This window comes from Heloderma suspectum, chromosome 2, assembly GCF_057233095.1.
Source record: "Heloderma suspectum isolate Gila_16-S chromosome 2, 16-S_ref, whole genome shotgun sequence".
Taxonomy (NCBI): Eukaryota; Metazoa; Chordata; class Lepidosauria; order Squamata; family Helodermatidae; genus Heloderma; species Heloderma suspectum.
The window spans coordinates 91,652,137-91,674,937 of NC_139459.1; the positions used below are offsets into that span (position 1 = coordinate 91,652,137).

At 44.1% G+C, this 22,801-nt stretch overlaps 1 protein-coding gene across 1 annotated transcript in view; it reads left to right on the forward strand.

Annotated features, from left to right (window-relative positions):
* Nucleotides 1-82: 82 nt before the first annotated feature.
* Nucleotides 83-22,801, forward strand: part of PTCH1 (patched 1) — a 120,822-nt gene continuing 98,103 nt past the window's right edge. Inside the window, exons 1-2 of the mRNA XM_084834108.1 lie at nucleotides 83-2,052; nucleotides 3,737-3,929. Coding sequence (XP_084690234.1) covers nucleotides 1,684-2,052; nucleotides 3,737-3,929 — 562 coding nt within the window. The 5' untranslated portion in view covers nucleotides 83-1,683. The remainder of the gene's footprint in view (nucleotides 2,053-3,736; nucleotides 3,930-22,801) is intronic.

Below are 22,801 nucleotides of genomic sequence, written 5' to 3' on the forward strand. Positions count from 1 at the left end.
CGTGCGAAATTTCGCTCATAAACAGCAGTATACATTAAACTTTTGACCAAAAATGGAAAACGCACACACACACATATATATATACTCGACATCATTTACGGGTACGGTAATCGCGTTTCCACTGTGGGAAATTTAAAGTTACACTAAACTCTTTTAAGTTACACTAAATAAAGCGCACGCGACCAGCTTTGATAAAGTCTGTTTGGAACGCTTAAAACAACAACAGTGGTTGATTTTAAATACACAGAAATATAGTTAGTGAAAACTTTCTAAAATGGTCTAGCGTTTTAAAGTATCCGCCAGCTGCACTTTTGCTCTTAAGGATTATTAAGCTGGAATTCCTCTTGGGTCTAAGCGAGCAACTTGGCTACTTCAGGTTTTAAATCTCTTATTTCAAGTATTAAGGTTTCATTGTGGTCTTTTTCTTAATGCAGCTGGTTGTTTTCTTGTTCGGGAAGGAAGGCTTCTCTTTGGTTCAAAAAGGGAGAGGGAGGGAGTTCAGGCTGTGCGCACCGCAGTATCAACCACCCTGTCATTATTTGTGCAAGCCTGGAATTCAGCTTGGACCTCCCAGTATTCGTTGCAGCTTGAGGCCAAAGTGCCTTCAAAAGGATTTTCTTTTAAGGGCTTCGGAAATCGTTTCTTCTCTCTATCTCCTTCTCCCACCCCACTTCGTCTTAATGAAAAAATAATCTATATTTTAGTATACGAGTCGCAAAGAAATTCTGTAGATCTTGTCGAAGAAAATAAAAAGCGTCTCCCTCTCTTTCAAGTTCTTCTCCTAAAACACACACACACACACACACACACACACACATCCCAGCAACAACAACAACAAACCTTTCTTGAAAAGGAAGGAGGGGGAGAAAAAATGAGGGGGGGGAGAAAAGAGAAGCATTCCTTAATAGAAGTATTGCATGCAAAGAAGGCTGGATCTCTTTAAGGCTCCCCCGAAGATGCACACACAAGGGTTGCCTGCCTGGGTGGTCTCTCTACTTTGGTGAGCTGTTGCTAAGCAGCTAATAATAGTCATGTTTGCTGAGTAATTTCTGCCCTCTTTGAGCCAATCGCAGCCCAGAAAACCAAGCCATCTGACAGCCCCAGGGGCGGGATTTCAGCTCTTTTCTCCCCCCCTCTCCCGTTCACCCCTCCTCCTCCTCTTTATCCAAATGGAGAGAGTTCCTTTTTTCTCTCCCCCTTCTTCAACTCATCTATTGAAGCGAGGGAGCTGCTGCTGCTAGCTGCTGCCTACCCGCCGAGTAAGAAAGAGTGAGCGACACACGCATCGAGAGGGAGCCCGGAGCGAGCGTAAGAGACAGCTCTGCACCCAGACAGAATGATACAGCAGCACGCCGAGACGGAGCAGCAGCAGCAGCACTGAGGTCAAGGCTCGCTCCAGTCCTCCTTTGCTTTGGCGAGAAAAAGCGACCGGGGGGGAGTCTGGGTTTTCTTCCAGCGGCCGGACGGTGAAGAGCCTGGAGAACAATTCACGCCGGAGGGGCGGAGAGGTGGGGGGAAGGCGAGCCCGCTGAGATTCCCTGGCCCCGCTCTCACTTTCGCACACTGGATGTGGGACGCGGCCGCGGCGGAGACCTCCGGATCATCGCGAAATGTTGCAATGGAAGGCTCGGGGACTGACTCGCCGGGAGCAGCTACAGCAGCCGCCGGAGCAGCCAACGCGGTATGAAGAGGTGTTCTGTCAGCAGCTGCAGCAGCAGAGAATCTCCGCCAAGCCCGCCAGCCCCCGGTCCCCCTGGATCCCCCCGAAGCGGCAGCTCCAGCGCGCTGGGGCGACCCGCAGAGGACCCAGCCCCTGGGTCGCCGGAACAACAGCGGCGGCTGCCCCGGCTGTGCGGCGGCAACATGGCCTCAGCTGTTAATGCCTCGGAGCCGGAGAACGGCTGCAGAGAGCCAGATCGGCCGGGGAGAAGCGGCAGCAGGAGGCGGAGAAGGGCCGGCGGCGGGAGCAGACGCGCCGCGCCGCCTGATCTGGAATATCTGCAGCGGCCGAGCTACTGCGATGCGGGGTTCGCCTTGGAGCAGATAGCGAAGGTGCTTGACCGAGCTCTCGCCTCTTCCTCGCCGGAATTTCTTTTTTTCTCCCAAACGGTGGCGGCGGCGGCGGCGAAAAGGGACGGATCACCAGTAAAAGGCTGGGGGAAAGTTATGCATGTGTGCAGGGGGTGTGTGGATATCCGCGTCTTCTTAGTGGTAGAGACGCCAGCCCTCCTTTTCCTCCTCCTCCTCCTCCCCCCCCTCCTGTGTTGTACCCGCTTTTCCTGGAGTGTGTGTTTGCGCTTTGCAATTCTCTAATTAAACTTAGCCGGGATGGCTTCTGTGTGTGTGTGTGTGTGACTGAGACAGAGAGAGTGTTGCCCTCTGTTACCCCTTGGTGATCGCTGGGTCTTTTCTCCCCACCACTCCATTTCTTTCTTTCTCTCCTTTGATTCCCTTCGGCTTTGATTTTCTGTCCAAGCGCTGCAAAAGTTTCGAAGAAGAAAATGAGTCTTGACGCTTCGCCTTCCTCCGCGCCAACCCCCACTTTGCTCGTATTCCCCGGGTTTCAGTGTAAGAATCTGCCGTTTCCTTAGGAAAGCAATCACACCGAACGTCGTGTTTCACCTCCAGCGGCGGAGAGGAGGGTGAAAGTTGCAAACGAATTGCTACCTTAAATCTTCCCCATTCTGGTCAAGAGTGAACATCTCTCTCTCTCTCCCAGCCCCCCCCCCCCCAACTCGGCTCCCCGCTTCGCCTTGATCCTCGAGGAAAGTAACAAGTCTGGCAAAGTTACCTTTTCAGGAGACAGGGAAGACCAGAGAGAGAGAGAGAGAGATGTTCAAAGGGGACACCATTGCTTTCCTTCATCGATAGTTTTGTTTCAGTGAGCAGAGCTTTTTGTTGTTATTTAGGCTTGGGGGGGGGGCGGGGGAGCAAAAAACCCAAGTGGCTGCCCCCTTCGGTTCGCAGCGATTGTCGTAATTTAGATGTCTGCTCTGCTTTCCTAATTCAAATCACACTGCGTCTCCCAACACGTATGGCAATACATAACTATAGCTTAGGATATTAACAGCCCGGTGGACCACGTGGGGACACGCATTTACTAGGAAGGTTGGGGCTCAGGAGCCGGGAAGACAAGTAATGGCTGGAGACTATTTGTGATTAAGTAGGCTTACCATTCCCTCCCCCAGTAAGCCCTCCCCTGCCCTTCCACCCTACCAGCTTAGCTTGACAGGTCTGTTTAGATTCGCGTGTTCTGTTTATTCCTCCCAACGTTCGCCCGCTTTTTCGGCTCGAATGAAATTTTGACCAATGGAACCGATAGGGGTGACTTGGTCAGGAGGAGGCAGTGATAGGTTGCTTAGATAAGGGAGCGTGTTCGGCCTGTCTTATTCAAACCGAGCTCCGGCTGTGATGTAATCCAGCAGTCTGTGCTGATTTATGAATAAGGAGAGCCATCAGCAAAAACACACCGTGTTTCGCTTTGCACGTGAGCAACCCCGTGAGTGAGCAAGTGACTTGGAGCTGCAACTGAGATTTGCAGCTATGACTACCAGATGCCCTGGTCTGTCATGTTACTGTCAGTACAGTACAGTGCACACGAAACACATCCTGTTTGGTGCGTGCATATTGTTCTAGTTCAATTGCAAAACGCGCGCGCGCACATAGAGGCCAGCATGTATTGTGTATTTGATGCTTCGCAAGGCCCTTCGTTTATAAATCTTTCCTTTCATTGCAGGGAAAGGCTACTGGAAGAAAAGCACCGCTGTGGCTAAGAGCAAAGTTTCAGAGACTGTTATTTAAACTGGGCTGTTACATTCAAAAAAACTGCGGGAAATTTTTGGTGGTTGGCCTTCTGATATTCGGGGCTTTTGCTGTGGGATTAAGAGCAGCCAATCTCGAAACCAATGTAGAGGAGCTTTGGGTAGAAGGTAAGGTTTGATCCCTGTCCTTATTGCTTATTCTCCCCAAACTGCAGTGTATTGACTGTGTGTTTTAGTTTGCACCTTTAAAAAAAAAAAAGTCTTCCCCCACAAAGGGGGAATGGCTGGTCGTTCAGCAGTGTTGGCTGGAGGCCAGATGGACTGCATAGAGAGCTGTAATCCATTCTGGAGGGTAATGTTTTGTGAGGTGCAATTGGAGGGGGGAGAGGGAGGGGGAAGTACAGTGTGTGGTAAAAGAAAAGAAAGAAGACACCCTCACTGTGTACCCCACAAAATGAGTCCACCACAGTCTCCCTCTGTCTCTGCCTGTGTGTCCTGTGAGAAGAAGATCATGGTGTCAGGGCAGAGGGTGGGTTGTGTGAGTTGACTATTTCTTTCCTCTCAACTGCATGAAAGGAAAGTCTGTCTGGAAAGTAGCCCACCCCGTCCGCCATTTTGTGTGTGTGCGCGCGCGTGTGTCCCGTTAGCAGCAGCAGCAGCAGCAGCAGGAACAGGCGGAACGTGATCAGCACAGCTCGGTAGGGCTGTGCTTGTGTGTGGTCCTGTTTTTTTGGACAGCTTTCAGATTTGAGGGGGGGAAAACATTTGTCTCAAGGTAAAAAAAAATAAAAAATTGGAAAACTGAAGCACAGACTGGAACACATGTTGGAATGTTTGCAAAGCAGATTACTGGTCTCCCTCAATGGGGGTGGGGGGCTCAGTTAATGGAGGGGGGGCGTCATTTTTTATTTTTAAAGGTGAAAGATGATTTTTAAACAAGAGAAATAATGCTGTTTTGGAGGTTTAAAAATGTTAATTGATCTATATCAACATTTATTTATAGTCAACAAGGCAGAAACGTAGGCTAGGTTAAGAGTAAAATTGTTACATTTATTTAAACTTCACTGATTTTCATGAGTGGCATTTGCGAAGTGGATTGAGAGACTGTTTTGGTGGCCTTATCCTCTGAAGCTTTTCATGGCAATATTTTTAAGAAAACATTTTAAGGGATTCTTTCCTCGGTTAGAGTTTTACACAAAAATAGGTATTTGGGATGAATGCCATTTTTTGGGATTTGCATCACAGGAAGAGAGTACAAACTCTTTAAATGCAATCCGAGTATTTATTCAGAAATAAATTAAAGTGGATTCAATGGATCTCATTCCAAAGTAAGTGTGCAGCCCTGCTTTCTCATGTTTAAGTAAAATAGTACTAGCTTAGTAAAGACATGTGCTGTGGCATGTGGTATTAATACTAACTCTATTGATCACCATGAAGTTTATTAAAATTGATTGATGAAAGAGTTTGGTAGTGCACAATGATAATATGACAGTCTTTGTAATGATCATTACAGAGGGGCTATATGTATGTTCAGAAAGCTAGACCTAGATCACTAGGTCTTAAAAGAATATCTCCCCACATCCTACACCAGACAAAAGGAAGCCTTGCTTGCTTCATGAAGAGCGAGGACAGGAGAGCTAGATTCCAATGGCAAAGGTACCATTGAGATTAACAAGAACCATTTTAAAGAGTTTTTAGAAAAGGCAGTAATCTTGTAGATTTATGCATAAGGGATCTTATGTGTACATTCAGGCAATGTTAGCTGTAATTGATCAAGTACTGCAGGCCTAGTAAAGTGGCTAGTTAATGTAGGTGTTCTAGAATTAATGAAGAAATTAAATCAAGATTTTCCAAAGCTTGGTGGTTGACAGATATTTCCTTCCCACTTGTGGAAAGGAACATGAGAGGTGAGAGCAGTTAGGAGGACATTGTAGTGGCTTGGGTACTCTATAGCAAACCCAATCCTAGTTGCATGAATGGCAAATAGTAGATAAAATAGCGGAATCCTGATCAGATGTTTGTGTGGGTAGACTGTATGAACAGTGTCTTACACTGCATGAGAGTGTCTCACACTGGATCTGTAAAGGGCTATGAGGGCATAAACGTTGGGAAGTCTTAAGTGAAAAGTTAAGATGTGGACATCCTCCAATGATCCAGGGGTAGGGATAATTATTGAGGTGGGCCAAGTTTGCAGATGACACCAAATCATTCAGGTTGATGAAAATCCAAGCAAGAATGCACGAGCTCCAAAATGATATTTTTCAAACTGGGTGAATGGGCAACAAGATGGCAAATGCATTTCAGCATAAGTCAGTGTAAAGTGATGCACCTAGGGGCAACCGCTCCCTCACTTTACCTATAAACTGATGGGGTCTGAAGTGGTCATAACTAACCGTGGTGGTCACGGTGGATGAAGCTCAATGAAGCTTCAGTGAAGCTCAATGAAGCAATCAACCCAGTATGCAGCAACTGTGGGAAAAGCAAATTCCATATTTGAGGAGGGGTGGGGGCTTCATTAGGAAAGAGATCAGAAATGCAATTGCCAGTATCATAATGCTCTTAAACAAATCTATGGTATGGCCAAACATGTTGGAATATTGTGTATAGTTCTGGTTGCTACAACTCAAAAAGGATATTGTAGAGGTGGGGAAAAGTACAGAAAGGACAACCAAAATGACCAGGGAACCGGAGCACCTCCACTGTGAGGAAAAGCTACAACGTTTTGAGCTTTTTGGTTTAGAAAGCCGGGCAGCTTAGAGGTAGGGACATCATATAGGTTAATAAAATTAAATATGGTATTGAGAAAGTATATAGAGATATTCTTCCCCCACTCTTATAATACGAGCACCCTGGATCATCCAATTAAACAAGATTGGCAGGCGATCCAGGAGAGACAAAAGGAAGCCCTTCTTTGCACAGCACAGCGTTACTTTATGGCAGTCTCCCCCATGATGGCTGGGAACAGTAGTGCAGTGGCAAATTCAGAAGTGCAGGATCCCCTCCTGACAGTCACAGCCACGCCCCCTTCTAAGATTATACAACCATGTAAGATATACAGCTGGGATCCAAAAACAGTGCAGCTGAGAGTAAGGAAGTGGTATTTCAATTGGATGCCTGAGAAAAAATGCAGGGGTGTTAAAATATTTTTTCACTCACTCAAACACAAACATTTTAGGTTTTCAAAATATGATACTCAAACTTCACCCTCTCAGTTCAGCCCTCATGGACAGATCCTTTCTCATTTAAACAGCCCCCTTGCACATTCCCTTAGCGCCCCAACATTACCCATTAGCCTTCCCTAAGCTCCTTCATTATATCTCCCCCTCCCCCTCCAACAGAAGCGTCCACATACTCAGCTGGATTGAACTACACACACACACACACACACACACACACAGTGGTGTAGTGGTAAATTTGGAAATGCAGGCACTCATTGTGACAGTCTCCAAGGGCAGTCCAAAAATTTCAGGCAACTGTGTCGATCCATATCAACAAACCAGTTCTAGGAGTTTTCATCTCCACCAGCAGCATGTCTTCGGTAAAGCAAATAGGTCTTAATTGCCCATTCCAGTCCAAGTCATCCCAAAGACTTTGCATTCCAACATGGAACAATATATTGTTGCTTGAAAATTCATTCCCCCCACAGCTACAGTGAGGATTGCAGCTAAGCTCAGAGGGAAGAGGGAATTCTGAGGGGGTGGCAGATGATACCAGAGCCCCTGCTAATGAAAAAGTGCCAGGACTGCATCCCTGTGAGCCCTGCCTCTACTACACCACTGGCTAGGAATGATGGGAGTTGTAGTCCAGCACATCTGGAGGCCACCAGGTTGGAGAAGGCTGCTTTATAGAATTCACTGCCACAAGATGTGGTGATGGCCACAAGCTTCGACAGATTTTAAAGTGGATTAGACAAATTCATAGAGGAAAGATCTCTCAATGGCTACCCGTTGTGATGGCTATATGCAATCTGAAATTGATTGGGAGCAACAACAGGAAAGGACTATTGCCTTCATGTTCTGCTTGGGTTATCTGAGAAGCAACTGGTTGGCCACTGTGGTGAAACTGGATGCTGGAATAGATGGACCGTTGGTCTGATCTGACAGGACTCTTCTTACATTCTTATGATTATTGTTTGCATAGAAATGTGGATGTGGAAGCCACGGTAGCAGATGTCCTTAGATGCTGATTGAAATGTTGCTCTTATTATCAGTTTTCATAGTCTGTGCTTTTTATTCAGCCCCCTTCAGTGGAGCTTGAACAAGTCAATTCTTTCCGCTCTTAATTTACAGTAGGTTAATATCTTGGCCAAATGTTAAAATGCTATTTCTAGCTATTTTAGGCTGCAGTCCTGAACTAATTTGCATGTTCATAAATCTAGCTGACTGCAAATGGGCTTACAAGAATGCAAATAGATTTAGGTCTGAAGTCGACTTGTCTTGGCTGACTTGAATAATTCATCATTTAAGATTGATGGCCCTATCTCTTACCGCCTACTTTTCCTGACAGTTTAATGCCTGCAACGTCCTGATTACTGTAGTGACAATTCCTCTGTGATGGAATGCATAATATAAATATTACTCTTGGGAGAAGAAGAAAAATATGATTCACAAAATAACTGCTTGGTTTGCCACTGTTCTGACCTCTTCATGTTACTCCTCCACTTCTTTCTGTTATCAAAGCTAGATGAAGTTAACCTCAATAATTTCTATTATTGAATACACTTAAGGTGCAATCCTATGCATGTTTAGACAGAAAAAAAGGCCTACAACTCCCAGCATTCCCCAGCCAGTCATGCTGACTGGGGAATGCTGGGAGTTGTAGGACTTTTTTTGTCTAAACTTGCATAGGATTGCGCCCTTAGCCAGGATGTTTTATGCAGTTTATTAAATCTCAAAATGCCACCCAACATAAAATGTGTAATTCTAAATTTAGAAGTCCATGTGTCTCTAAGGGAGCAATCCTATGGCCGCTAGACAGTGGCTAGATGGCCATAGGATATGCTGTTATCCAGGAACCGACCTCCAAGCCCGTGCTTCGAGGTTGGTTCCCAGAGAACCGAACTCCCCCCACGCAAGAGGAGCATGGAGTGGCCGGAAAGTGGCGTGGCTGGGGGGCGTTCTGGGGTGGGGACAGCATAGCTGCCTGTATGACACATCCTATGTATCGTACAGCAGCCTCCTTTCCTGCTCTGTGCTCCTGCAACTAGACAGCTGCAATCAGCTGTCTAGCAGAAAAGGCAGGGCAGGAGGAGTGCAGAGGGAACGATCCCCTCTGTGCTTTTCCTGCCTTGCTTTGGATAGGTGGTTGCCTCTGAGTTCAGAGGTGGCCACCTAACTTGATAGGATTGCGCCCTAAGAGGGTTAATTAAAACAGTTAGGCACTTAATTTAAATTGGTTCCAACTTTCTTTTAGCCTACAGTGCCAGAGGCAGCAATAGCAAAATGTCTGGTGATATTGTGTGTGTTTGTCCTCAGCAGAGAGCACTATATAAACATTATGGCCATGAGCAGGGGTGATATGCAAATAAACTAGATGAGTAGCAGTTGCATATTTCCATGGGTAAAAGTATAAACAGAAGAAAGTACAAAGTGGAGAACTGAGTGGGAGAAGTTGGCTTGGAAAATACGGCTCTTACTTTGTGTAAGTGCTGAAAATGAGAAAATCCATGTTTGTTGTTGCTGTCTGCATGGATGCAAAGCATCTAATCCAGCCTTTGCCAACCTGGTGTCTTCCAGACGTTTTGGACTTCAGCTCCCATCAGCTCTACCTAGCATGGACAATGGTCAGGAATGCTTGGAGTTGAAGTCCAAAACATCTGGAAAACACCAGGTTGAGGAAGACTGGTCTAATGCATTGGGAATGTCTTGAGTGCAAGCTCCTCCCAGGTGAATGGAATTTCTTGCATAGTGTCTATTCTTTTGAGCAGGGCTTGCATTGGAGATGTTCCAGTATACTGTGTAATATGAAGGAGGTCATGCCTGCGTTAAGATAAAAGATGGAAGTTTTGTGCTTCAAATGCCCAGTGAAGCTGTTCTTTTTGTACAGGCATTATAGTATCACTAAATCAGTATTGGACGAAAGCAGCATACTGAAGATCACAGGGTGACTTCACACATTACAGGGGGAAGGGAGTAGGAGAGGGAAGTGCAAGTGCTTTTAGGAATGGCTGCTCTCCCACATGGTAAGATGCATGACTCCAGATGTAAAAATAGCTCATTATTTCACCAAGGAAAAATGAAGAAGTTATTCTTTTGCATCAGAAGTCTGAAAAGATGAAGCATAGTTTACATGTATGTTCTCCATGTCTGTTGTTGCTGTCTGCATGGATGCAGAACATCTAATCCAGCCTTTCCCAACCTGGTGCCCTCCAGAAGTTTTGGACTTCAATTCCCATCAGCTTCAGCCAGCATGGACAATGGCATGCAATACTAGTTTTGGGGAAGCTTAGTTAGCCCTTAACAGCAATATTATATTCATAGGAGAGTTTAAAGGATGGAATTTTTTCACCCTTTTTCAATTGTTGCTGTTGTGGATTCGAAACCCTACTTTCCCCATGACTGGGTGAGCATGGAATAAGGGGATATGGGGACCGTCTGCATTAATTGACCCAGGCATATGGAGTATGATGTTGTGTAGAAAGAGGAGGGCTGCACTCCTCAAAAGCATCCTAGTCCCACTGAAAACTCTAGAATAATCCAATGGGTAACCATCACATCCTATTAACATTATCTCTGAAGGAAGCTCCATTCATTTCAGTGGGACTTCTTCCCAAGGCAGTGTGCATAGGATTGCGCTGTGAATTGTGTAACCCTGTAGTGACTTCATAGGTACTATGGGACTAGTCTTCTCTAGATTGCTGTCCTTGAGTCAATTTAAAACTATGGGCAGCAGCTGGTTCTGTCAGAGTGAGTGTGGCTTATTGTGTTGTGTGAATCCAGAGTGAGAAAGTATTACAAGGCAGTGGGTGGGGGGGAGAGAAACCCCAACCCCATTTCCCCTGACCTATTACTATCACTGCTTCTCCCCTCCCACTGCCTGGAGTTGTCTTTTACCTCTTGGTTAGCAGTTGAAAGGCAGGGGCACCCCAACGCCTTAGGCCCTGGGACTGGAAGTTTCTGACCTCAACTCTTTACTGGAGAAAATGTATTGAGGCTATTGATCTCTTTTCCCTGTCTGAAAGTTTGAATATGCTGAACAGTATTGGCCAAATAAGGTGAATGCTTCAAATGACTTAAAATAGATGTCCATGGCCGTTGCAATAAAGACACTTTATTTTTGTTGTTAAAGCTTTTTGAAAATTATTGCCTCTCAAGAAATTGTCAGTATTTATATTAGAGAACAGTCTGTTTCGTGTAATGTCTGATGGACTATTAGGGAACATGATGTCAGAAGGTATCGCACCCTTAAAGACTGCTGCAAGTGAACTATAAGCTTACAAAATCCCAACTGAAACTTCATTGTGAGAATAAAGTTTGAATGAGTTTTAAGATCCTCCAGACTCTAAAGTGAATGATTAGCAGTGTATGTTTAAAGCTATTAGAGTTGAAATATTTATATAAGGGCTACAAAAACCCACCTGGTGGGTACGTTCTCAGAAAATGGTGGTGGGGGAAGCAGAGACCAAAAAGAAGCAGTACTCAAAATCATTCTTCTAATGTTCTTTTCCTACCTTCCAACTTGTGCCAATACTCTTGGACTTCTATAAACCTAGTGGTACTGAGTGGCTTCCTCCTGAATCACTTCTTGGCAGTGTCTTGCATGAAATATATAATATTTGTTTATATAATATTTTAAGGAACCCTTTTCTTGATCTTAAAGCTGCCACTCAAAATATTTCATTTTCCCCCTGCATGCCCCAAGGTTGCATTTAGTTTGGGCTGCAATCCTAAACACACTTGCTATGGATTAAGCCCAACTGGACACAGTGGGACCTTCCTCTGAGTAAAAATGCATAGGATTGTTCTGTCAGTCACATTGCCATTTGGTATCTCATAATTCAACATTTCATAGTTCCCCACATTAAGAGATCATTTTACCTCCCATCTCCTCTCACACTATTATTAAATTTTCTTCCGAGACCTTTAGAAAGTTTAATCTTAGAAAGATTTATGCAAGTATCTGCATTTTTCCCTTTGAAAGCCTTTGTATTAATTAAGAGTGCTTCCAAATGCTACCTTCTCCCAGTGATGGTAGTCTAGCCTTGACTACTGCAATCTGTTGTACTGGGACTGATACACACTGTGTGTGTGTGTGTGTGTGTGTGTAGGCTGCCTTTCAGTGTTACCCTTACAAGGCAACTTGCAGCATGTAAGAACACAAAATTGAAGACCTTTCAAAAATGTCAGTTGGTTCAAAAAGGAGTGGCTGGGTTACAGGGAAGACTTCTTGTCAGTACTGAAATGGCTACATTTCTTAGCTCAGTTCAAGTTAGTTGGTGTTACCCTGTTCCTAAGCTGTATACAGCTTTAGAGGATATCTCAAGGACTGCCCACTCCCATATGAACTTGCCCCCAGATTAAGTTCATCCAGTGGGACCCTTCTTTGAGTTCCTTACCTGCTGAGATATGGGGTTGGGGATCAGGCACCAGGCCTCTATTCTGTAGTGCCACCTTGTCTGTGGAATGCCCACCCTACCTCCATATGCCTGGTGTTGACACTTAAATCCTTCTGGCATCAGGGGGAAAAAATGTTTTTTTCCCTGGCTTCTAATTCATTATGAGCCTTTCTGTATGAGGTTTTCTTGTGTGCTCATGATTGCTCGTTTATGGCAATGTCCAGGTCCTTTACATGATGTCATCCTCCTCCAGGGCCTCTTGTGTGCTTTGCAACCATTATCGCTTCCCCCCCCCCCCCGCCACAAGGAAAGTGTGGTGTTCTTTCTGAATGGCGTTTAGAAGCCTTGTGTAATTGTGCAATTCCACTACACCACAGTGCCACCTAGCAGTTGTGTAATGCAATATATAGAAAAGCAGAGAAAGAAAACCCCTGGGGGAAAAAAACACATGTAAAGGAGCCTATCTTAATCCCACAAATAATCCAGAAGCACAAGCCTCGGTAAAGGTGAGGGTTAAAAGCCTAATGTAGAAAAGCCCTATGTCAGTGTATTTTGTGTTTTATTGCTGCTGTCTTTTATTCTTTAATTATATGGATTTTTATTTCTGCTGTAACAATGTTATATGTGAGTACTTGTTTGGAAACCTGCTGGGCAGGGAGAATGTATGTGTGGGGGGAGGGGAGAGAAAGGGATGTCCATGGCAGAACAAGAGAAAGAAAAGTGGTGCCACCCACTTTTGGCTCTGACCTCATCCACTGTCAGCATGCACTTCCCAACAGATTACTGCTGAGGTAATGCAGCCTTTGACAGAGAAAAGCTTCCCCAACCCTGTCAAGATCCACCTATTATATTATATATTATATTATTTATTTATTTCATTTCTATACCACCCAATAGCCGAAGCTCTCTGGGCGGTTCACAAAAATTAAAACCAAACAACACACAATAAAACAATTTAAAATATATAGAACATTAAAACCACAATATAACAATACAATCACAATAAAACCTAGCAGCAGTGCAGGAGTTTAAAATACAGATTTAAAACAGCAAAGATAAAAATTTAGAAAGCTAAAATGATAAAATGCCTGGGAAAATAAAAAGGTCTTCACCTGGCGCCGAAAGGAATACAATATAGGTGCCAGGCGAACCCCACTAGGGAGCTCATTCCAGAGCCGGGGTGCCACAACAGAAAAAGCCCTCCTCCTAGTAGCCACCCGCCTCACTTCCTTTGGCAGGGGCTCACGGAGAAGGGCCACTGATGATGATCTTAAGGTCTGGGCAGGCACATATGGGAAGAGGCGATCCTTCAGGTAACCTGGCCCCAAGCCGTTAAGGGCTTTGAATGTTAACACCAGCACTTTGAATCGGGCCCGGAAATGGACTGGTAGCCAGTGTAGCTGGAAAAGTACTGGCGTAATATGAGCTCGCAGGCCAGTCCCTGTTAACAATCTTGCTGCCCTATTTTGGACCAGCTGAAGTTTCCGGACCGTTTTCAAAGGCAGCCCCACGTATAATGCATTGCAGTAATCCAGACGAGAAGTTATCAGAGCATGGATAACTGTAGCTAGGCTATCTCTGTCCAGATAAGGGCGTAGTTGGTATACCATATTACCAGTTGGGCTCACTGGATATTGGAGCAAGTTCCCTTTTCGTGGGGTGGGACAGAAAAACCTGACTGTTCTTGGTTTAAACTGCATTTTTGCCTAGCTTTCTGTAGCTATTTCAGAAGCTTCCAGTGACTTAGCAGACAAGGAGGAGGGCATGCTGTCTGAAGAAGAGATGGACACGGCTACTCCAAATGCGAACAGACTACTCCCAGTAGACTTGTCCGCGGTCCTTCTGCCAAAGGTGTACTGCTGCTGCACCTTACAGCTCATGGAAGACAAGCTGGAAAGTGAGTCTAGTAGCCACCTTTGTCTGAAAGGGGCAAGGCAGTGTTTCCCCACGGAGCTTCAAAGAACCAGTCCATTCCTTTCTCTGAGTCCTTCAACAAGATCTGAAAGGCAGTATGGGCTAAGCCAGCCAGGAGCAGGACATCCAATTCCTTGACTAATAAAATATATTTACTACCTTGGACCATCATGGACCAGCTTAAGGTGTGCCTGCTGGACACCATGGATTTGGAAGATGGGCCAAAGTTGTGAAAACAAGTAGGGGTAATTAGAGGCCACAGCAGTTGACTTCAGGGTATCTCTCACAAACTCTGTATTTGCCAGAGCTGTTTAACTTTGGGTGGAAGAACTGGCAGCATCCAGCTCTGCTTCCTTCGCTAAAGGCTCCAAGAAATGACAGTCCTCCTGTTGCTAGTCAGGTCTATAAAGGGCTGACTTCTTCCTTTTGCACATATATGGCAGAAGACTATCTCAGATGCCTGGGTTCAGCAATCAGTTCCCCAAGGCTATGCACTCAAGCTTGAACGTTGCTCTTGGAACAAATTCCTGGCCACTCTGAAGTCCAAGAACTCAACCAAGCACTGAATATTTCAGCATCTACTGGACATTCAGGCTAAAGAGCCTGTTCTACAGGACCAGAGGAGAGCAGGGGTTTACTCAATTTTTTTCCCTTGGAAAAAAAAGAATGGGGACATGAGAACTATTTTGAACCTGAAGTGGCTAAGCAAGTTCCTTCTCAAGAAAAGAGAACTTCAAATCACAATTCTGAAATCCATAGCAGCAGCAGATTCAAGGAGGACTGCTTAACGGCATAGAATAGAATCATAGAATAGTAGGGTTGGAAGGGGCCTATAAGACCATTGAGTCCAACCCCCTGCTCAATGCAGGAATCCAAGTCAAAGCATCCCTGACAGATGGCTGTCCGTAGACCTCTTTAAGTCATACCTTCATGTGCTGATCAGATCCAAACACCAGAAGTGTCTACAGTTCACATATCACAAGAGGCATCTCCAGCACAGAGCAATGTCCTTCATACTCATTTTGGCACCCAAGATCCTGATGCCAGTAGTGGCTCAACTAAGACAGATGGGAACCTGGACAACATTCTAGCCTGATTCAAGATTAGAAACAAGGCATTAAGGGATGTTTAGTTTCTATCTCAGGGAACAGAGGTTTTTAGTCGATGTGTCTCAGGGAACACAGGTTTGCAGACAGCCCAATGAGCTCTTCTGCAAGCTATCACAGCATCAGGAGCACCTGGGAGTGTCCCTGGACATAGTAGAACAAGACAGGTACCTGATGAAAGATCAGTAGATCAAGATCTGCCACCTAGCCTTGGAAGCATGGAGAACACAAAAGATGGACCGTATGAGCCTAGCTCAACTCTAAGGATTGATGGCACTCTGCCAGAAGTTGGTTGTGAGGGCTTAATTACACACCAGGCACTTACAGTGCTCTCTAATACCCTTTCAGGGGTAGCATGCAGGATGCACATCAAAGTGCACATCTCCAAGGACCTCTGAATATCCTTGGATTGATGGCTGGCACTTCATTGATTTTCTTGGAGAATGTTGCTCTTGACTCCAGAAAGGACTGTCATCTTGCCAGTGGTTCTGTTTCACCTGGCAGGTTTTTTATGTGTTTTTATAGCAACATTTTAAATGCGTAAACTGCTCTGAAACCAATTTGGTGAAGTGCATTATGTTGTTTTGAAAACACCTAGCATGTTGTAGCTTACCCATTCAGTTTCCTTCACACTTCTATACAATACAGGAACGATGAGGGATATTTTCCCAAGACAGTTGTAACACAAATATTTCAGTTAATTTAATCATTTTGGTTGCACATTTAAGGTATCAGATTTGATAGAAAGCCGTGGGTCAGGGGAAGAAAAAGCAAGTAATAAATTACAGAAGTTGAGTTGTCAGAAAGCACCCTTTATCATCCAATAATGGAAAGATGTTCAGCAATTTATTAATATTCATATGCTACTTAATATAATAAAATCTCTAAGCGATTCACATATAAACATTTGAAAATGTTGAAAATTCAATTCGTTAGCTCACGCAAATTATCCCTGTATGCTCAGAGTACAATTAAATTTAAGTGTCAGGTTCTTAAGATCCATGTATCTTGTCTTTTTTTAACGTATAAATGGTGTTCAGCAGTTGTTCTCTGCCCTTTTGGAATTAATTCTGAAAGAGAGAAAGGTGTCCCTTGTGCAAGTGTTTTGAAACAGTTGGCTGCTGCAGCTGGAGAAAGTTTTATGGACTGACTTAGTAACAATACTGGTTTAATAAACCATAGTTTATTAACCTAAGAATGACTGTCTGCATTCTCCCATGACCCTTTCCTTACCTCAACCACATAGCCCTGCATGGTTCGGTTTAGATACTCCACTAACTATTTTGTAATATGCAAAAATGTAGCTACATAGTTAAACAACAAGTTCTATGTGCTGTGTGTGTGTGTAGGTAACATCTTGCTACTTGTGAGTAGCAAGGAAGTTTGCAGCTGCTGTGGATAGAAACTGAGATTAGATGTACAAGAAGAAGCAAAAGGAGAAAAGTGTGCTGAAGATTGTTTGCTGAGGCTGCACTGTGTTGAACCATGTGTAGCTCTGTCCATAGTGCTGTGAGTGATGTAATTTTGTAACATTCTTGGGCAGAGTTGCTACCCACTTTCATCAACAATGTGCCATCTGCGTCACACAGGGCTATAGAAGCTATAGACCTCCAGTTAGGTCACTGGAATCCTTACCCCCCAATCCCTTAGGATTATCTTGCTGGGTAAACCACACACTCACCATTTTATAACTGTTCACAGGTGATATGGAAGTAAAAATTCAATTACTACATGAGAGATGCTGAGCATCAGTCCCTTTGGTGTTCCTAATGTGGCCAGTGGCACGTTTACCATTCTTCATGCAAGTTATTGAACTATTTTCAGGACTAGGGAGCTGATTCCCATTGTCGGATAAAGGGGCTGACTTGGCAGTGGTTAGGCTAGGGAGGTATGAGAAATTCATTTCAGTTCATTTTAAATCAGGCTTTACCCAGTTTTCACCTCCTGGAGTGCACACAGCTTGAACGCAATCTGAGGTTGAAGTCTGTACACTTCCATGTTTGCAGTGTGATTTGCAGACCAAAAAAAGTGCACTTGACAGCCTACGTACATTTGAAAAATGTACATGAAGAAATGCATAGTTTTCGAAAAATATGAACAAGCATGCTTTAATCAATGGGAGAAGTGTTTGTATGTTTCAAAGATGCATACAATTGATGCATACATTTGGGAAAATATGCATGAGAATATGCAAAAAGATTCATATGAAAAGAAAAAAGATAGCAACCTGATCTGGACACAAGATGGAACGAGCTTTGAAGTGGAATCTGGAGCTCGAGTTTTGCTTGTACACACATCCCAGGCTAGGCACTTGTCTGTTGTTGATCTCTCCCACCATCCCTGTTCAGATCAGCAGTGTAGATGTAGGAGTATCAGAGTACAGAAAAGTGGTGTTCAGCACCTTGCAGCAGAGTAGAGTGTTGAATTTACCATATGCCTATATTTTCAGTATCGGAAAGATGGTGAGAGTCACTGACTAATGCAGAAGACTTGGATGACATAGATGTTTAGGCTGTCTGGGCTGGGATAAGGAAAGCTGTTTTGGCTTGCAAGAGGATTTCGGAGGGCAAGCAGTGACATATGAGAAGGGGAGCTGGGAGCTCAGGCTGAGGAAGGGCAGGGTTCTGTTGGATTTCGGGCAAGATATGAAAGGGTAGCAATTGGAGTTGGATGGTAATGGGCATCTTTAGAAATGGACCAGTGATCTTCCTGCTTTCCTTGCCACCAAAAATCTTAACTGTGACCCCAGCTGAGGGTGGAGTTTGGTCTTCCAACCCATTCATGTTTGACATGCCTGTCCAATACCAGATGGCATTGAGCCATTAACCAAAAGCTGAGTGTGTGCAGACAGTTTCCCCTTTTATATTCCAGATCAGCAAATACTGACTGTGCCAAACAAGTAGATACTACTTATGTAATTGGTAAGACTGGAAACAAATGAAAGAAATACATAGATGTGCAATATCCTGGCTGTTCAGGCGGGCATTTGGGGTGGGTTAGGGTTTTTTAGAGCAGTGCTGGGTTTGTTTGTTTGTTTGTTTTTTGTTCAGTTGATTATGTAAATTTTTTATTAGTATTGTACGCCACCTAGAGTGGCCGGGTAGCCAGCCAGATGCGTGGCTAATAAATCAAATACATAAATAAACAAATATTTGAGGTTCCCAGGTTCTCTTCCCCTCAAGTACTGCATCAGATGCCTCCAAGCCTTAAGAATCCAAATAAACAGGGTTCCACAATGTCACTTGCCACAGTGAGTGCTCAGATAGCCTCTGATAAGTGTGATGAGCCCTAGGCAGCACCCCTGCCATGGAGCTGTAGTGCAGAGGGGAATTATCAGAGGAAGCCTGGGCTTTCTTTCAGGTCTGTGTTTGTTGGGTCTGAGCTGGAGAGGGAGAGGTGTGTCACTTTGGCTCTGTACTTCCCAAGCGCATGGCTAGTAATGACAGAGCCAAAGAGGGACGAGGGCTTGGTTTTCTGCACTCTGTGCAAGTCCCCCACCCTCTTCCTCATCCTGAAGCTTGGAGATGGACAGGGGAGCCCAGGTTGTCCTTAAATTTGCAATGCATTTTGGAGGGACAAATCCTCACCCCCTTGGGGAAAGGACACGGTCCTGGCAACAACTGTGCTTGGATTGGCTGCTAAGCCTAGCTGAAATGTGTGGACTCCCTGGAAATATATTTTCATTGCTTTGGGTGTTTGTGGATAAGTGATGTTTGTGGATAAGTGATGTTACGTCTTTCTATATAGCCTGAGTCCCTAAAGATGCAGTAAGTACCCCCGAATAACCACATTGCTTTGTTCTTAATATTTTAAAAGTAAGGATTTACTTCCTTGAAATCAGTAAAAAGTAAAGCAGCTTTTTGGCTTCATACAGGTTCAGTCCCACCCCTCATGTCACAACTGAATTTTATTGGTTGGAGAACATTAAAAAGGGCTTCAAACCTCTGCTTTAGCAATACAGCTTGTTGAATAGGCTTGGGCTAATCACTGTGTCTCAACCAAATCCACATTTGTGGATGAGATGGAATAAGAATGGTAAATCACTATTACATAAAAATACTGTACATGATAACTACTACTTCTGTATTCAACCTGAACTGATGGACTATTTACCAAGTGGTAATTTACCATGACTTCTAAACTTATTTACTGCATATATATTCCCTGTTTTCCTCCAAGTAGCTTAAAATGGCATACATGGTCCCCCACCCCACCCCCGTTTATCTTCCTAACAAACTGTGCAGTAGGTTAGGCCAAGAGACAGTGAACTGGTTCAGACATAACGACAATCCAGAGTATGAGTTATTGCCTTACCCAGAGTTTACCCATGAGTTTTGTCTGCCAGACGATCATGCAAAGTTCAGGTTATTTCCATTCCTGGGTTGTTTGATTCCCTCCTCCGTCACCCACTCCCTCCCTCTGTGCTAAATGCCTTTGCAGTGCTGTAGTACTAAAATGTAGAGCAGTTGAGTTGTTTCCTACTCTTGCTTGCCACCTCTAGCCTGGTGAAAAAAATCCATGAACATTCCATGGTTCTGGGTTTGCATGTAACAACAACCAGAGTTAAAAAAAAACCAGAGTTCACAACCCAACAACAGGCCATGGGTTCTCTTTCTTGGTTGTTATTAACAACCCATGGTTAACCCATAGTTCTGGGTTTCCACGTAATAACCACCCAGGATTCAACAAGCCATAGTGAACCCATACTCCGGATTGTTATTATGTGTGAACCAGGTCAGTGAGTGGCTCAAGTGGTAGGCCTGTTGTTCTTAGTGTCCCACAAATTGCTGAGAATAATTTTACCACACATCTACTGACATTCAAAAAATGGGTCGCTTAGGATTGAGGCAGGGGGGGCAGTTTACATGCAAATTGTGGTAAATTATTTAGAAACAGCACAAACACAACTGTATTTATAGGACTGGTAGCTGGCCACAGGGTTGCATGCTCTCTTTCCTGAGCCATTAATTACTTAAGAGGATTGATATCTCAACACTTATTGTTTGTTACGGATTTCTATACCACTCATTAACCAAAAATCTCTGGGCAGTTCATAAAATAAAACTTCAAATCATAAAATAGTAAAACATATTATAAGAACTATATGTTTAAAGCAGAATAAAATCAAAGATAAAAACCAGCTGCAGTGCAAAGATCTTAAAACTAATGCAGCTTTTAAAGTTGAAGGATTAAAAAGCATGGTAAAACAAAGTCTTCACCTGATGCCGAAAAGACCACAATGTAGGCACGAGGTGAGCCTCTCTGGGTAGGGCATTCCACAACCAGGATGCCACCACTGAAGAGGCCCTCCCCTTAGTAGCCACTTGCCTCACCTCATTCAGTGGGGGCACCTGGAGAACAGCCTAGAACTGGAACAGAACTGGAGATCATCAGTAAGGATGATCTTAGGATCTGGCAGGTATATATGGAAGGAGACAATCCTTCAGGTAACGACTTTAGGTGGCTGCTAACATAAAGTTTAAAAACAATTTTAAAAATCTCTATCTTCTTCCCATATGAATTCACTGCTTCCTCCCCTTTATAGCCTTATGTTTTAGTTCTTACATCTGCATCTATAGTCCTATTCACATGTAGTGCATTTCGGTGTTGAATCAGGAGCACAGCCGTGCTTTTAGCCTCACCCCTGAAGTCACGTCTACTTCTTCCAACATCCACATGTTGAGCGCAGTTGGCTGCAAAGGAACCCCAATGTGTAAGCCACATGTTGGGGTTCCTTTGCAGACAACTGTTCTTAATATGCAGATGTTGGAGGAAAGAGACACAACATCAGGGGTGGAGTTAAAAGCATGGCCCCACTCCTGCTTCACCATGGAAATGCCCTCCACATGCATATTGCATGAATAGGGCTTATGTTAACTGTGGTTAACATTAACCAGGATTTGAAGTTGGTTAAAAACCCTGGTGAAATGTAGACCCTTCCCAGTGTTAGCTGTGGTTAACTTCAGTGCAGGCATATCAGCCAACTGTGATTAACATGAGAAGGTGAAGGATGGCGAAATTCAAATGTGAGAGGAAAGGGGCTGGAGTAGGGAGCATGTGATCTCATGTCCACTAGGTCAACTAAGATATGAAAGGGAATATAGCTCGTTGGTAGAGCACATTCTTTGCATGTAGAAGATTCCAGGTTCAGTCCTCTGCCATTAGAGGATCAATGGTAGCAGGGTTCAGAAAGACCTCTGTTCAATACCTTGGAGAGTTCTGTTAGTCAGAATAGATAGGACTGGGCTAGATGAGTTAATGGTCTGACTCGATGTAACGCAGCTTCCTATGTTCATATGCTAGGAGACAGCTGCACCAGCCATTGGTAAATGACTGCATCAGCCATTGGTAAATGATCTACAGTTTACAGGTGGCGATTTTTTTAATGGATCATTTACTTCCACCATTTTAAGCATCTGTTACAGGAAATTACTTAACAAGGAGAGTTAAACTGCAAGATGATATGGTGGCTATCATTTAAATTTGAAAATGTGAACGTTTTTTATTTTCTATGTCTAGTGTTCTGTGGTCAGTTTCTGGAACAGACTGGGTTGATTTCCTTTTCTGCTTTCAGGAATGTATTCATAGTTGTTTATGAAACAGAGGAAAGTAATATTACCTTCAATGCATTCCTTCACCTCCACTTTCTGTGCTCCTGTATGTGGTACTTGTGTTCAACAGAATGTTTGCAGAAGGCGATTGAGAGGGTACTTTGTTACTGAGATCTAACTTGTTTAGTGCATATACCAGCTGGTTGTTTTTTGGTTCTGATGCATATCAGCAACATAATATCTGCTTGGTTACCATCCCCCCCCCCCCGCCCCCAATGCAGCGGTCTTCTCTCTCATGGATTCTCCCATGGAGGCTTTGTGAAAAACACCTTGTCAGATGCACATCCCTACCAATCTCATCTTCATGCATTTCCTCCCTTGACACCTTCTATTACTAAACAGTTCTTTTTTGGTGGAGTTGGGGATTAGGGTACTTCTCAGTTCATTCCTACTAGAGTCTTTGACCAACAGGTTTGAAAGTGCAACTGGATCCTTTGGTTATGTGCTCAACTGTTAGGAGACTCCAAAATATGACAACTTCCAGATGTCTGAACTGACTGATCCTTTTGTTTAGATTATGCTCCAAAGCTGATGCCTAGATTAGTGCTGGCTGGATGAAGCTATGGGAGATTTGTCTGGTTTTCACAATGCCATGTTTATATTTCACATGGATTTCTCCTTCAAAGCTGACCTTTCTGTGACCTGCTGGAACCATGTTCACTAGGATGCCAACTTGGCCACAACAGCCTTCTTTTTCACATCTGTGGGTAGATTGGGGACTCATGGTCTTGGATATGTTACCCCACTGATATAAGTTGCATTTCTAAACCCATCCCCAACCTGTTGAGATTATGTTGCTGTAGAGACTCACTTTTCCTTGGATTCCATATTGCACCAAAATGCTGATAACCTTTC